This window comes from Pseudophryne corroboree, chromosome 7, assembly GCF_028390025.1.
Source record: "Pseudophryne corroboree isolate aPseCor3 chromosome 7, aPseCor3.hap2, whole genome shotgun sequence".
Classification (NCBI taxonomy): Eukaryota; Metazoa; Chordata; class Amphibia; order Anura; family Myobatrachidae; genus Pseudophryne; species Pseudophryne corroboree.
The window spans coordinates 341,101,353-341,117,018 of NC_086450.1; the positions used below are offsets into that span (position 1 = coordinate 341,101,353).

At 45.5% G+C, this 15,666-nt stretch overlaps 1 protein-coding gene across 2 annotated transcripts in view; it reads left to right on the plus strand.

The window, feature by feature from the left end:
- XYLT1 (xylosyltransferase 1) overlaps window positions 1-15,666 on the plus strand; it is a 585,745-nt gene that overhangs the window by 327,213 nt on the left and 242,866 nt on the right. For both annotated transcript variants that reach the window (XM_063934388.1, XM_063934387.1), the window contains one exon: window positions 5,732-6,260. In XM_063934388.1, the coding sequence (XP_063790458.1) occupies window positions 5,765-6,260 (496 nt within the window). In that variant the 5' untranslated portion in view covers window positions 5,732-5,764. The remainder of the gene's footprint in view (window positions 1-5,731; window positions 6,261-15,666) is intronic.

Genomic DNA, 15,666 nt, shown 5'->3' on the forward strand with positions numbered 1-15,666 from the left:
CACCAGAGGGGAGAGCAGCAAGAGAAGTGGTGTCTGAAGAAGAAATCCAGGATTCAGTGATAACTAGGGGTATCATGGAGTTGGAGATGCAAAGATCTTGAGTGGGGCCAGTTTGTTGAATACAGATCTGGCATTCCAGAGGGCACAGGAAAGAGGGAGGGAGTTAAGGTTCCCACACACTTGAAAGACATGCAAAAGATGCAAGATTTTCTTTGAATTCCCTGGCAGCTCCCCTTCAGTCCTGGACAAACGATAAAAATAGATCTTAAGATAGATCTGAGGAGTGGCCACATCCAGGAGCTTGCTGTCACTAACGATAGCTTCAGATCTTCCGTGCAGTAGGGAAAATCTGAAGATACATCAAACGATCTGCGGGACCAGGCATCGGATCGTTATCGTTAGTGAAATGCAAAGGATTTGCACTTTCACTAGAGATAAAGCGATCTGATATATCTGTATCGTGCACATCGGCTCGACAATCGTTCTACTGTGGGGGGGCTTTAAAGTGCGTGAGATTATTAGGTTGAAGGCGAGCTTGATTTGGAGCAGGGAGATGAAGAAAGCTTTGGGATGGTACAGGCACCTGCAGGTGGTAGGCAAGATGGAAGTTTAAAGTTACGTGAGTGAAGGTGAGGAGAGGTGACTAATAAAAAGTTTAGATGAATCAGTAATTTTGTTGTTTGGAAGTATTTTCTTACTCTTCTTTTAAATAATTCGCTTTTATTTATGATGGCCCTAAGGAAGGCTTTGAAAGTGTTATAAATAAGTTGCATCGGTACAGTAATTATATTCATGGAACTGGATACTTGTGTTGACTGTCTCATGGGGACCAACTTATTTATGCCTAGTCATTACGGAATGCTAAATATTAGTATGATGTACCAATTCCTTTGTTTTCAGGGAACAAAATTGTAGCAAGATTCTGATTTTAGTGGAAGATGAGATCCACTAAACAGTTTGTTAAGATTCACATCATCACGTTTCCAAAATTAATTTAATATTTTTTTCTGGACCCTTGTGGCCAAAAACAAAATTAAAAATGCCCTACTTGACTAACGATACATACACACTGGCATTAAAATGTTGCATTTCTAACAATGCCAGTTAAGCTCATATAAACAGCTGTGATAATAAAAAAATAAATAAAAAAAAAAAGCTTTTTACTAAATAAGACCATACATATTTAAATTTTTTTTATTGCATTTTCAGTACTGTAACTTGGAATGCATTGCAGCACTATTATAACACTTGTTGTTCTATTTCATCTGACATGTGTGACACACGTATCTAATGTATCTCAAGATAGTTAAAAGGTTACATTCATCTCAATGGGAACACATTGTAATCGCAATTTATAGGAAGCATGTATATACTGTGTACGTTGGGCTTCACAAAATATTAATTTGCTGTTTAGTCACAGACATGTTACAAAAATGCAGATTGACCCTTTTTTGAAATACATATCAAAAGCATACATAAATGCATTGATATTCTTATTATTATTAATAATAATAATAATAATAATCATGTAATTTTAACGATACATCCATTTTCACAGGATTAATGTAATTCAACCCTTTAATAAATATGCCTCCCAAAAATAGTACTTACAGTATGAAAGCATTTTGGCAAGAAAGCCTAGTAAAATTAGTGCAATGATGCATGTGTTTTTCTATACCTCATGCAGTGCAATCGTATTTATCATGATAATAAGGGGGTATTCAATTAGCTGTGGCAATTTACTGCAGATAACTGATTAGTCAGAGGCTATTCAGTTACCCCCCTCGATACTCGGCACTTATCGGGGATTATGCTTCAGGTGCCTCAGGCACTAGAAGCATAATCTCCGATAAGCAGCCCTTAAACCCTGCCATAATGCATGGGTCCGGATACTTATCCCGGATCCTACGTGGTATTGCACGAAAATGGGACATTTTTCTCCTGAAATCAAAACAAAACTGGCTTTAATTGAATAGACCGATAAAAACCATCAGTTAAAAACCGTACAATCAGACAATTTTTGGGGGGAGAAAAAAGAAAAATGATCGTGGCTAATTGAATATCCCTCTTAATCTACTAGCATAGGTGAGCACTACTGAACACATACAGACATTTTCATCAGGGGATTGCAATTGATGTTTCTTTCCTCATATACTATTTAAGAAATTTGCTTTTCTGAAACTGAAAGGTAACCATGTCACTCTATTACTATCTCACTATATAAAAGCAAAAATCCGTCCTTCTGTCTTTCTATACAAATCCACAGTTGACAAGCGAAGATCGTGAAATTTTACATACAAACGTATTAAAACATGGCGGAGGCAACTAAAACAATTAGAAATCCCTAGCACATCTAGGGGGGGAGACAGCAGAACAGAGTATATCAGGAGACAGCATAACTCCGGAATTGCTGGAGCAATGTACTCAAAAATTGGTAGACATACGCCTTACTCTCTGGGAACAAACACTGTGGGGGGAAGACACCCCTAGCACCCCTAGGAGAGTATTTCAGCAGACAGCATAACTCTGGAATGCCTGCAGCAATTTACAACAAACTTTGTACACTTATGACTTTCACTGTGGAAACAAACACTGTGGGGGTCAGACACCCCTAGCACCCCTAGGGGTGGGATAGCAGCACAGAGTATGTCAGCAGACAGCATAACTTTGGAAGGCCTGGAGCAATTTACACCAAACTTGGTACACATCTGATTTACAATCTGGGAACAAACTCTGTGGGGGTTACACACCCCTAGTACCCCTAGGGGTGGGACAGCAGCACAGAGTATTTCAGAAGACAGCATAACTCCCGAATGCCTGGACCAATTTACAACAAACTTGGTACACATATGATTTACAAGCTAAAAACAAACACTGTGGGGTTAAGACGCCCCTAGCACTCCTAGGGGTGAGGCAGCAGCACAGCGTTTTTCAGCAGACAGCATAACTCTGGAATGCCTGGAGCAATTTACACCAAACTTGCTACACATATGACTTACACTCTGGGAGCAAACACTGTGGGGGTAACACACTACTAGCACACCTAGGGCTGGGCCAGCAGCACACACTATATCAGGACGTGCATGATATGTCAGTGATGAGAGGGCTGCATGTGACAGGGCCAGTGACATGATGTGAGGAGGGAATGCAGTATATCAGGAGATACATAATGTGCTGCGCTATATAAGAAACTGTAAAAACATCAATAATTTCACAGGGGCACTAATATGATGTGAGGAGGGGAATGGAGGCAGCAGGAAGCCACAGACTGAGAGTTGTATAGTGGGAAGAGCAGGGTCCCTTTGGGGGACCGAAAAGGGGTCCGGCCACTACACAAAATGTGTCAGGGAAGGAAGATATGCCTATATACTAGATCTCCAACCAACGTAAATTAACAAACAACTATCATTCTAATTTACTATCCTCATCCCGTAGCAAAGCACGGGTATTCAGCTATCTACAATGTTATTTATACTGTGTGTTTAATATTTACATTTATTTTTGTAAGCAGACATTCTTAAAATCCCAGGCAACGCCGAGTACTCCAGCTAGTACGTATATAAAAAGCATCCAGACTGTCAATGTTTGGAATGAATCTAATCTAAAGTGTAAAATTTGTTCATATAGCGCACCATAATCTCTTATTTAATTCTACTGAAGGATAATACTGTCAGAGTCTGAAGCAGACAATAGCTGATCCTCAACAGCAAATGTAAACACAACACATACAAACTCTCATGTTACAGGAAGTTGCATATCTGCTTGCGAATGTTAAGGGCGGTACTCACGGAGCGATCGCTGCTTAAAATCTAAGCAATCTGACTAGATTGCTTAGATTTTAAGCAGCGATCACTCTGCGTGTACCCCTCACAGCGATAATGATTCATGTAGGCCAATCTAGCAAGTCGCTCACTTCACCTGCTGGGTGAAATGAGCGTCCTCCCCCCGCACGCTCAGCACACACCGCTCAGCACACATCTCTCCCTAGATCTGCCCGTGAATACGGTCCTTAACAAAATCTTTTAACTTTGGATTTACTTTCATTTTAGGTGTATTGTACCTGCTTATGAATGTCTGGGGAAAAAAAGACAAAAACCATGTTGTCGACATAGGGTCAGACTGGCTTACAGGGGCACAGGGGAAACCCTTGGTGGGTCCTACTGCCTGAAGGCCCACCCCCTCCTCTAGGGATCAGGTTCCAGACTCTGCACTTGAATTATACTGCAAAGGTCTATGGTGTACAGGTTGAGTATCCTTTATCCAAAATGCTTGGGACCAGAGGTATTTTGGATATGGGATTTTTCCGTATTTTGGAATAATTGCATAGTATAATGAGATATAATGGTGATGGGACCTAAATCTAAGCACAGAATGCATTTATGTTACATATACACCTTATACACACAGCCTGAAGGTCATTTTAGCCAATATTTTTTATAACTTTGTACATTAAACAAAGTGTGTGTACATTCACACAATTCATTTATGTTTCATATACACCTTATACACACAGCCTAAAGGTCATTTAATACAATATTTTTTATAACTTTGTGTATTAAACAAAGTTTGTGTACATTGAGCCATCAAAAAACAAAGGTTTCACTATCTCAGTCTCACTCAAAAAAGTCTATATTTCGGAATATTCCGTATTTCGGAATATTTGGATATGGGATACTCAACCTATATTCTCTACAGTGCATTTCTGTAGCTGGCCACACCCCAAAGCAAGGGCCCCTATAACTGCATTTTCCACGGTGGGCTCTTCATGCCCCAGTCCGACATTGAACATACAGTAGAAATCATCTTTCACATCTCAGATATTAGTGATGTGACTTACAGTAGTGATGGTAGAATTCCTTTTAGCGGATATTAAAAAATGAAATAGTATAAGATTTGTACAATCCAGCATACAGTACATACACTTAGTTACTACTTTTTGCTGTTACCCACTGACAGTGCTCTGAAGAAGTGTGTGTGTGTGTGTGTGTGTGTGTGTGTGTGTGTGTGTGTGTGTGTGTGTGTGTGTGTGATGGGGGGGTGGGCAAAGGGAGAAGGTATGGGAGGCATGTAGACACCATTTTTGTCATTTTGCTGCAAATTGATGCAAATAGCACAATCTCACAATTGCGGGTGAAGCTGTATGATGCAATTTGCTTTGAATTGTGCAATCATACCCAATTCGCTGGGTCCGAGGGTGGGATCCAGGAGGATGCAATTTGGGTGTGTTGGGAAGGACAGTAAATGAAATGTACATAGGTATATATGCCACACAGAGATATAAGCAGGGCCGTAACGGCGGGTGTACGAGCAGGTCGCACTGCCCTGGGTGGATAGCACCATCACAGACAGTCTGGTGGGTGTCACGGGGAGAGGAGAGGGAGTTCCTGGTGAGGGAAAACTCACACCATGCCACCAGTCATTGGCTATGACACTAGATGACGTCTTGACTGCCCGAATTATTCTGGTTTTCAGAATGTTTTGGTTTTTAGAATTACGGATATGGGATACTCAACCTGTGTATATATATGTAAACCACACCTTCACTTAATTTACTGTGTACTCCTGAGGGAAAATCTTAGCAGCAATTCATTTGACGTACCTTACTGACAGATATTGCAATTTACTCAGACTTCTGACAATGTGGTTTGTACAATATAGGAATAATAATAACTGAAGATGGTTTGTTCCTTAAGCATTTCTCTTCTAATTCTTTCCTTTCCTCTTTTTGTAGGATGGATATTTTTCTCACCGGCCGAAAGAGAAAATGCGGACAGACAGCAATAATGAGAATTCCGTCCCAAAAGACTTTGAAAACATTGATAACAGCAACTTTGCCCCAAGGACTCAAAGGCATAAGCACCAAACAGATCTAGTGAAAAAACCTCTTAGCAAACAGAAAGAACATTTAAAAAGGAAGTTAGCGCTAGAAGAGAAAGTAAAAGAAAACTCACTGCTGGGGAAAAATTCCAATGAAGTTTTACACTATGTGGGTCACCCTTCCAAGAACCTCAGCACGAACAGCCTCAAAGATGAGTACAAAAGCACTAAACTGCACCATACCAAGAAAACTGGCAGCAGCTCCCCTGAAATCGGGAAGTATGAGCTGCCCCCAAAATGTGAGATTACTGGCAAGGAAGCAATATCGGCACTGTCCCGGGCCAAATCAAAACAGTGTCGCCAAGAGATCGCCGAGGTCTATTGTCAACACAAGCAGGCGAAGTTGATGCCGGAGAAAGTAACAAGACTTTGTCCTCTGGAAGGTAAATTTACATTTTATAATCTGCTTTTGTTGATAATCCAATAAACTGTCCAAGAAACATACAGACTGATTGCTCTCTTACCTGAGCAGTGTAGTAAGGTGGATTGGAAAGATCAAGCAGTTGTGATCTAACTGACTCACACTCATAAAGCATTAAATCTAAATCAGTTGTGTATTTAACTGGCTTAAAGAATCCTACAGCCTCATACAGGCCCCTGATTTTTGTCTAGACCTCTGATACGAATTGTGGACCCCTGAAAAAATGTGTGACTAGTAGTATATCTTTAATGTGCTTGCAGGCATCAAATAGATTCGATGTGATTACATCTTTGTGTGTAGCATAATAGAGATACAGTAGGAGGAGATGTTTCAAACATGGGAAAGAAAGTGTAAAGAGATAAAGTATCAACCAATCAGCTTCAAACTGTCATTTTACAGGCTGTGCTAGAAAATTGCAGAAGTTGATTGGTTGGTTCTTTTTCTTTCTCCAGGGGGTATTGGGTCAATTTTGGTAGCTGGTTGATCGATTTTTTATCGATTTTGTGTTTAAGGGTCTAAGGGGCAGATGTATTAACCTGGAGAAGGCAGAAGGAAGTGATAAACCAGTGATATGTGCAAGGTGATAAAGGCACCAGCCAATCAGATCCTAACTGTTAATTTACATAGTGGAGCTGATTGGCTGGTGCCTTTATCACCTTGCACATATCACTGGTTTATCACTTCCTTATGCCTTCTCCAGGTAATACATCTGCCCCAATATTACACAATTTCTAACAGGATTTTGGACATTGTTAAAAAAATTTTTTAAAAATCATCTGTTCGTAATTGTGGAATTTAGACTTTGAAATATAAAATTGGCCAAATATTGACCCAGATTGACTTTTAGTAAATATACCCCCAAGTCTCATATTTACTAACATACTTTTTGACATATTTTTTTTAAAAGGTTGTCAAAAATCATCTGTTAGTTAATGTGTGATTTAGACTCTGAAACACAAAATCGTTGAATTTCCCCCCCCCCCAACATAGACCACAAATTGACAAACATCGACCCAATTCGATTTTTAGTAAATATACCCCCAAGGCTTGATACATCTCCCCATATGCCATAGCACTGATATTTCGAGAGCAAGTTTCTTTACCAAAACAATTATTATGATTATTTGAATCAGCAGGTTTTTCACCTAGGCCTTAATCCTCCCAAACACTGCGCGGTCCTAAGAGAGATCTGGACGTGTGATTCATTGTACAGTGTACTTCATCTGTGCAATCACATCATGCAAAAACACCCCACGTAACTAAATTTCTCCCTTGACCTAAACGCGATCTATTAAATACATTATCTCATGTCGTTTTAAAATATGTCATTGAAATCTATCCAGTTATGTTATTTTTTTATTTATTTTTTTATGACTAGGGGCCGAATGTAATGACGCCCGAGATCGCTGGAGGTGTAAGATGCCGGCCGATCTCCGAAGTTTTTTTAAAGGGGCAATCACTTACAAGGCAAAACCATGCCTTGTAAGTGACTGCACTTTGAAAAAAAAGTCAGAAATCGGCCCCCATCTCGCACCTTCGGTGATCTCACGCGACATTACATCCAGCCCCTGATTTTTGTTTTCTAATAGAAGAACTTTATGTTTTATCTTTAGGTATAGTGAGTTTAACGAAAAGTAATTTGCAGTATGAACATTATTTAAGCATTAAATATGTGCTACAGTTTTGTCAGCTGGAAAAAAAAAATCATTGCGCAGACCTCGACCTGCAATTCTACTGGCTTCTTCATGATTAACCCGTCTCAAGAGAGCTATTCCAAAGTAAAATAATATCATCATTGTTTTAGAAGAATAGAGACATTGATTTCCCCCTGAGAGACGTTTCATAGGTCAGAACAGCAATGTCTCCACACAGAGCAGACACATGCCTTTCCCCAGTGAGTACTCTCCTGGGGGTGAGTCACCATGATTGGCAGACGGAAGAGCTTTATGCACAAGCTCATCAAATGCACTAACTTGCTCTGCAAGGTAATTCTTTTATAAGTAATCTTAGCTAATTGTCAAATGTCAGTTGTCATTTGGCTAAGTATTGTAATTAAATAATTAGTTAATCGTCTGTTAAAGGGATATGATCATGAATGCTATACAGTTTTTTGTTTGGCTTTGAGTATTTCGAATTCGTAGCACAACATGTTTTTTTCTGGTGTTATGCTTTTTATTTTTATGTTTTGTATCTCTCTAAAAGCATCACAGCACAACAGTGTCACAGATATATAGATGTGTTTTAAAGATTGGGGATTGATAATGCACATTTGTTGTTTCCTAAGGCCAGCATACAGCTCTGGGAACACTACTTCAGTGCTCATTAGGCAGACTGGTGTATTATAAGGAATAAAATGTTGTTTTTTTGTGGATAATTAGTTTGGATAGTAGATGTCACCTTGAATTTCTGAGACCTGCATAAATCACTCCGTCTATAGCCTTGTATTTATATAGGATCACAGAACTTCTTGGTGACTACTAGTAGGTGGGACAGGAAAGGATATGCTCTAACTAGTATTTTGTAACCGTCACTTGCTGGGCCACTACTGTTGTACCTGGTGTTTCTGTTGTTTTTTTTAAGGAATATTAAACCGAATGTCAAATCCAAGTAGATCTAGTCTGAAAACGCAGGATTTCTAGAGGGGGGTTTCCAAATGCAGTCCACAATCTCCAACTCTGCGGAACATTGGAGCAAGTGCGGGAGTGGCAGAAGAACCTAGTAATAACTCTGGACATTAATGTAAACATTGGTCTATTTATACACTGGATACTGTATAGCATACAGTATTAATATTTAACACTATGGATTGTCTATAGTATAGGCTGTATCAAACATATTTAAATAATATAAATAAATGGTCAGGAAAGGTACCATAATACATAAATACACAAACATAATAGAACCAGTAGGAGACAGAACTGTATTTTCTAAGCACACATTCTCCCACCTCATGGTAAGGCTCCTGTCTCTTCGTCCTGGTAGCTACTCTCTAGTCCAGAGCACTGATTGGGGACACCTCAGGATCCACACACACAGCAAACTTGGTAGAAGAAGCTGCTACCACTGGCCATGTGCAGCAGCTCTGCTCTGTCCTTTAAACTGCGTGATGTGGTGGCAGCTCTAGTAATCGTATTATATACCATTGCTATTATTGTCATAATTTGAGCCACTTGCCAAGAGGGGGATTTCCGTGCAACCGGAAACCCCCCCTACGTTTGCCTATGAAACATACCCATTACATGAGCTTAATGTGCTTACAGTTGTTACCAACAAACCTATGCTAACCAAGTGAAAGTTGTTTTTTGTAATTAGCCCATACTTACCTACTTTTGAAAACTAGAATCAGGGAGATTACAGTAGGATGTGCCGTGCAAAGCGTGGCGTGCCGCCGAGGGGGCGTGTCATAATCTGCCCAAAGGGCGGGTCTAGTTCCACAAATAGTCATGTCTATTCCTAAATGCTTTTGTTGTAAGATATTTCTATATAACATTAGTAACAATATATTTTGAGAAATTTTGCAAGTATTGATGCTAACATTGCTGTCTGCAGTACAGTATTTGTTTGCAAATATATATTCGCTGTGATATTTTTTTTTTCCTACTCGTCACAATATACATGAAAAATGTGATGCCTATTAATAAATTCCAAATGCAATTTGACCTTGTGTGTATTCTTCAGCAACTAAAGAAATAGTACTAACAATAATTCTTTGCCTAACAGCTTACTAGCTGCAGCAGCACGCTGTGGCTGAGTGCATACACACAGCACAGATAAGACCCTGTATGTGATCATGTGCTGCTGTCTCTCTCTCCTGTCAAGGGTTACACAAAGGGGGATAATGAGAGTCGTCAGCAGTGACTCCTGAGCAGCTACAGCAAATCACTGTTATTGCAATGAAACTCCTTAAGCTAGCCATACACCAGGACGATATATTTCCAACCAGCCAACTAGTTGGCTGGTTGGAAAGATAATCTGGCAGTGTGTGGGAGCAAACGATTATCAGCCGTTTGCTCCCACACGCTAAAAAACGGTCAGAAACGGTCTGACTAACTAGTTGGGAAAATCAAACCTGTTTGATTTTCCCAACCAATCGTTCAGGTGTAGGGGAAAACTTCTCCCCAACTGAACGATAAGTAGGCGGACACTGGCTGCTAGTGTCCGCCTACTTTTGTCTCGTGCTACAGGTGACCCTCTGTGCTCCATACCCCTCCGGCCACCTCACCGCCCCAGCCGCAGTGACCCGCCACTGCCCAGCCACCAGTCCCACCGCAAATTAACCCCCCTCCGCCCGCCAGTCCCTTTCCTCCGCCGGCCGCCCCATCCATCCCGCCAGCCTCCCTCAGCCCTGCTCAGCCCGCCCAGCAGTAATTCCCCCCCCCGGCCGCCAGCCTCCCTTCGCACCGGCTCCCGCACCGCAAATTTACACCCCGCCCGCCAGCCTCCCTCCGCCTGCACCGGCTGCCACACCGGTAATTCACCGCCCGGCCGCCAGCCCGCCCGGCCGCCAGCCAGCCTCCCTCCCCCGCATCGGTAATTCACCGCCCGCCAGCCACCCTCCCACCCCCGCACCGCTGATCAGCCGCACCCCCCCCCACCGCACCGCTAATTCGCCGCACCCCCCCCCCGCACCCACACCGCTAATTCGCCGCCCCCCCCTCCGCACCCGCACCGCTAATTCGCCGCACCTCCCCCCCGCACCCGCACCGCTAATTCGCCGCACCCCCACCCGCACCGCTAGTTCGCCGCACCCCCCACCCCCAATTCGCCGCCCCCCCCCCCCCGCACCGCTAATCAGCCGCACCCGCACCGCTAATTCGCCGCACCCCCCGCACCCGCACCGCCAATCAGCCGCACCCCCCCCCCCGCACCCGCACCGCTAATTCGCCGCACCCCCACCCGCACCGCTAATTCGCCGCACCGCTAATCAGCCGCACCCCCCCCCCGCACCCGCACTGCTACGGTAGCACGTCACTGCTGCCGGGCTGCCGCTGTCACAGGACACCCAGCACCCCACCCCCCGCACCCCACCCATGATTGCTGCACCCACGCACGCCACCCCCGATCACTGGCACCCCACCTGCGGTTGCGGCACCCCCGCACCCCACCCGCGATCGCGGCACCCCCCGCAGCTTACCCGCAATCGCGGTATCCCCCGCAACTTACCCGCAATCATGGCACCCCCTGCAGTTTACCCACAATCGCGGCACCCCCCGCAACTTACCCGCAATCGCGGCACCCCCCCCCCCCCGCGATCGCGGCACCCCCCGCATATCACCCACGATCTCGGCACCCCCCGCATATCATCCACGATCGCGGCACCCCCCGCATATCACCAGCGATCGCGGCACCCCTTCCCCCTCACCGCCACCAGGGCCAGCTCCAGCCCGCATCTGCTCCCGCACCGCTAATTCACCCCCCCCCCCCCCCCCCGCGGCCCCCCTCCGCCAGCCTTCTGTCACTTCAGACGCGCACGGAGACATCAGGTGAGTGCCACGGTTCCTGATTGGCTGAAGAGACACTTCTGTGACAGCTGTGACCGGGGTGTCTCTGCATTCGTGGAAAGGGTTCCCATGTGTAAACATGGGACCCCTTTCAGTCCGTTTGGTCCGGGTGTTCGGTTTGTTGTTTTGCCAAGTACGTGGATTATAATCTGGATCCTGGATCAGGTGAGTATAATTATCTTTTATTTTCAGGTACCCGTGGATTCTACTTGGAGAAGAGGACTGACTGCTTCGTGTCAACATACACCGCTAATTCGCCGCACCCCCCCCCCCGCACCCGCACTGCTAATTCGCCGCCCCCCCCTCCGCACCCGCACCGCTAATTCGCCGCACCTCCCCCCCGCACCCGCACCGCTAATTCGCCGCACCCCCACCCGCACCGCTAGTTCGCTGCACCCCCCACCCCCAATTCGCCGCACCCCCCCCGCACCGCTAATCAGCCGCACCCGCACCGCTAATTCGCCGCACCCCCCGCACCCGCACCGCCAATCAGCCGCACCCCCCCCCCGCACCCGCACCGCTAATTCGCCGCACCCCCACCCGCACCGCTAATCAGCCGCACCCCCCCCCCCCCCCCCGCACCCGCACTGCTACGGTAGCACGTCACTGCTGCCGGGCTGCCGCTGTCACAGGACACCCAGCACCCCACCCCCCGCACCCCACCCATGATTGCTGCACCCACGCACGCCACCCCCGATCACTGGCACCCCACCTGCGGTTGCGGCACCCCCGCACCCCACCCGCGATCGCGGCACCCCCCGCAGCTTACCCGCAATCGCGGTATCCCCCGCAACTTACCCGCAATCATGGCACCCCCTGCAGTTTACCCACAATCGCGGCAGCCCCCGCAACTTACCCGCAATCGCGGCACCCCCCCCCCCCCCCGCGATCGCGGCACCCCCCGCATATCACCCACGATCGCGGCACCCCCGCATATCACCCGCGATCTCGGCACCCCCCGCATATCATCCACGATCGCGGCACCCCCCGCATATCACCAGCGATAGCGGCACCCCTTCCCCCTCACCGCCACCAGGGCCAGCTCCAGCCCGCATCTGCTCACGCACCGCTAATTCACCCCCCCCCCCCCCCCCGCGGCCCCCCTCCGCCAGCCTTCTGTCACTTCAGACGCGCACGGAGACATCAGGTGAGTGCCACGGTTCCTGATTGGCTGAAGAGACACTTCTGTGACAGCTGTGACCGGGGTGTCTCTGCATTCGTGGAAAGGGTTCCCATGTGTAAACATGGGACCCCTTTCAGTCCGTTTGGTCCGGGTGTTCGGTTTGTTGTTTTGCCAAGTACGTGGATTATAATCTGGATCCTGGATCAGGTGAGTATAATTATCTTTTATTTTCAGGTACCCGTGGATTCTACTTGGAGAAGAGGACCGACTGCTTCGTGTCAACATAGGTAAGTACACTGTGTGTCGACATGTGTGAAATAAAGTTTTACTGTCACGGTGTGTGTCTCCTGTTTTTATTTGGGTATTTTTTTCCCATTAGAACTACAGGTACCAGCGGGCCCGTTTTTCTCCCGCATGCTGGTACTTGTGGTTCTCCAAGTACCAGCTTGCGGGGGAGGCTTGCTGGGACTTGTAGTACTACTGGAAAAAACAATATTCTTTTAATTTTCTCAAGGCTATCAGCCCCCCATCCGCAGCCTTTGGATGGGGGGGACAGCCTCGTGCTTCACCCCTGGCCCTTGGGTGGCTGAGGAGGGGGACCCCTTGATTGATGGGGTCCCCACTCCCCCAGGGTACCCCGGCCAGGGGTGACTAGTTGGATATTTAATGCCACGGCCGCAGGGCACTGTATAAAAGTGACCCCCGGCTGTGGCATTATCTGTCCAGCTAGTGGAGCCCGATGCTGGTGTAAAAAATACGGGGGACCCCTACTCTTTTTGTCCCCCGTATTTTTTGCACCAGCACCAGGCGCAGAGCCCGGTGCTGGTTTTAAAAATACGGGGGATCCCCTGTCCGTTTTTCCCCCGCATTTTTAGAACCATGACCGGCTCGAAGAGCCCGAGGCTGGTTATGCTTTGGAGGGGGGACCCCACGCAATTTTTTTTCAGGTTTTTCCCATTCCATTTAAAAAAAATAATAATTATAATAATCTTTTTAAAAATATATAAATAATACTTGTGCCTCCAAAAAAGACAAACCAAGTACCTAATCCCTTCTAATATAAATAGATATGCTATTACCCACCCAAAAAAACACCAAAAAAAACATGTTTTTAAATTTTTTTATTAGATTCCGCCAGCAAAGTGTGGCGGATTGAAAATGACCGAAACCGAAACGTTAAGCTGTCAGAACAGGGTCACGTATGTTCTTGATTTTTGAAAAGTCCTAGAGTGCCGCCTATCGTTTGTGATATGTTTGCTTTTTGAAGCTCAGGAGGGCACCAGGCAAGCTGTACATTTTACTACATTGGGAGTGCCGAATAGCTACATCTGGTGTATATATATATATATATATATATATATATATATAATTTGCCTTGGCAGCCCAACCATGCTGGTATCCATAGTTCAGTATAAAAACAAGTAAATCTAATAAATGTATGGTGGTGAAAGAAAAGCCCAGTTTCACTGAAAAAAAGACAATTCTGCATGTTTTGAAATGAAAAAAACAAAACAAAACTGAAGAACTGTAGGAAGGCACTGTCCGCCTACTTCGGTGACATCACAAGTTGGACAGAAGTTGGTAGGTTGGTTGGTCTGATGAAAAGTTGGTTAGATGTGTGGAGCACTGGTAAAAAGTTGGTTAGATGTGTGGGGCACTGTTTTAGTTGAACAGACAAGTTGGATGGTTGGAAGTTTGGAGTGTTGGAGAAAAGTTGGTCTGAAGTTGGTCTGATGTATGGCTAGCATTAGTGTCACCCCTGGCAGAATCCGAAGAATCCGGGAGGTGTGACTTACAAAGCAGGGCAGCAGTAGATTTAGGGCTAAAACGGGAGCGGGAGGGTAGGCAACTTTGAATTAGCCATTAGAGACCTTTCTGTGATGGTTGAGGTTATGAAGTCTGGTGTACTCAGAACCATGGGGCAGATGTATTAAGCCTGGAGAAATGATAAAGCAGTGATAAGTGGAAGGTGATAACGCACCAGCCAAACATTGGGTTTGAAAAATGACAGGAGATGAATGGCTGGTGCTTTATCACCTTCCACTTATCACTGCTTTATCACTTCTCCAGACTTAATACATCTGCCCGCATGTCATTGCAGTCTACTCTTATATATCTATACAGCTGGTATTATAGCTCTAGCACACAGGGCCGCCATCAGGGGGGACAGCCGGGACTACAGTACCGGGACTGGACAGAGAGGGGGCCTATCTCTGCTGTGAAACAGGGCAGGTGGGCAGCAGTAGTGTGACACTGCGGGATCTGAAGCGAGACCTGAGGCAGTGAGATTGGAACTCGCTTTCAGTGACTGTGTCCTGATAACATTGTACTTGTCCTATGTTGTCTTGTACTGTAAGCCGCTGTAGTTCCACCCACATTATCCACAGGTAGGCCCTCCTATTTTGTCAGTCTTGGGCTCCACAATTTCTGATGACAGCCTTGCTAACACATACTGTGATCTTACTCCCATCTGACAATACATTCCAGACACAAACCTTCTTACAGATGTGTCCTTTTACACCTTTGCTTCGTGCACTGCAAGTCGCGTTACACATATCATGTGAATGCTGTGTGACTCTGTAGCGACGAGCGTCTTTTTTGCATTTTTCCAGCAGAAAATGTGTCTCAGTTGCAAAGTAATGCAATAGGAGGCACGAGCAGACATCTGCTGATTAAAATGATATGCGGCATGCCTATATTCTGTGTGTGACTGTATTTGCATACACAATGCAAATACAATGGAA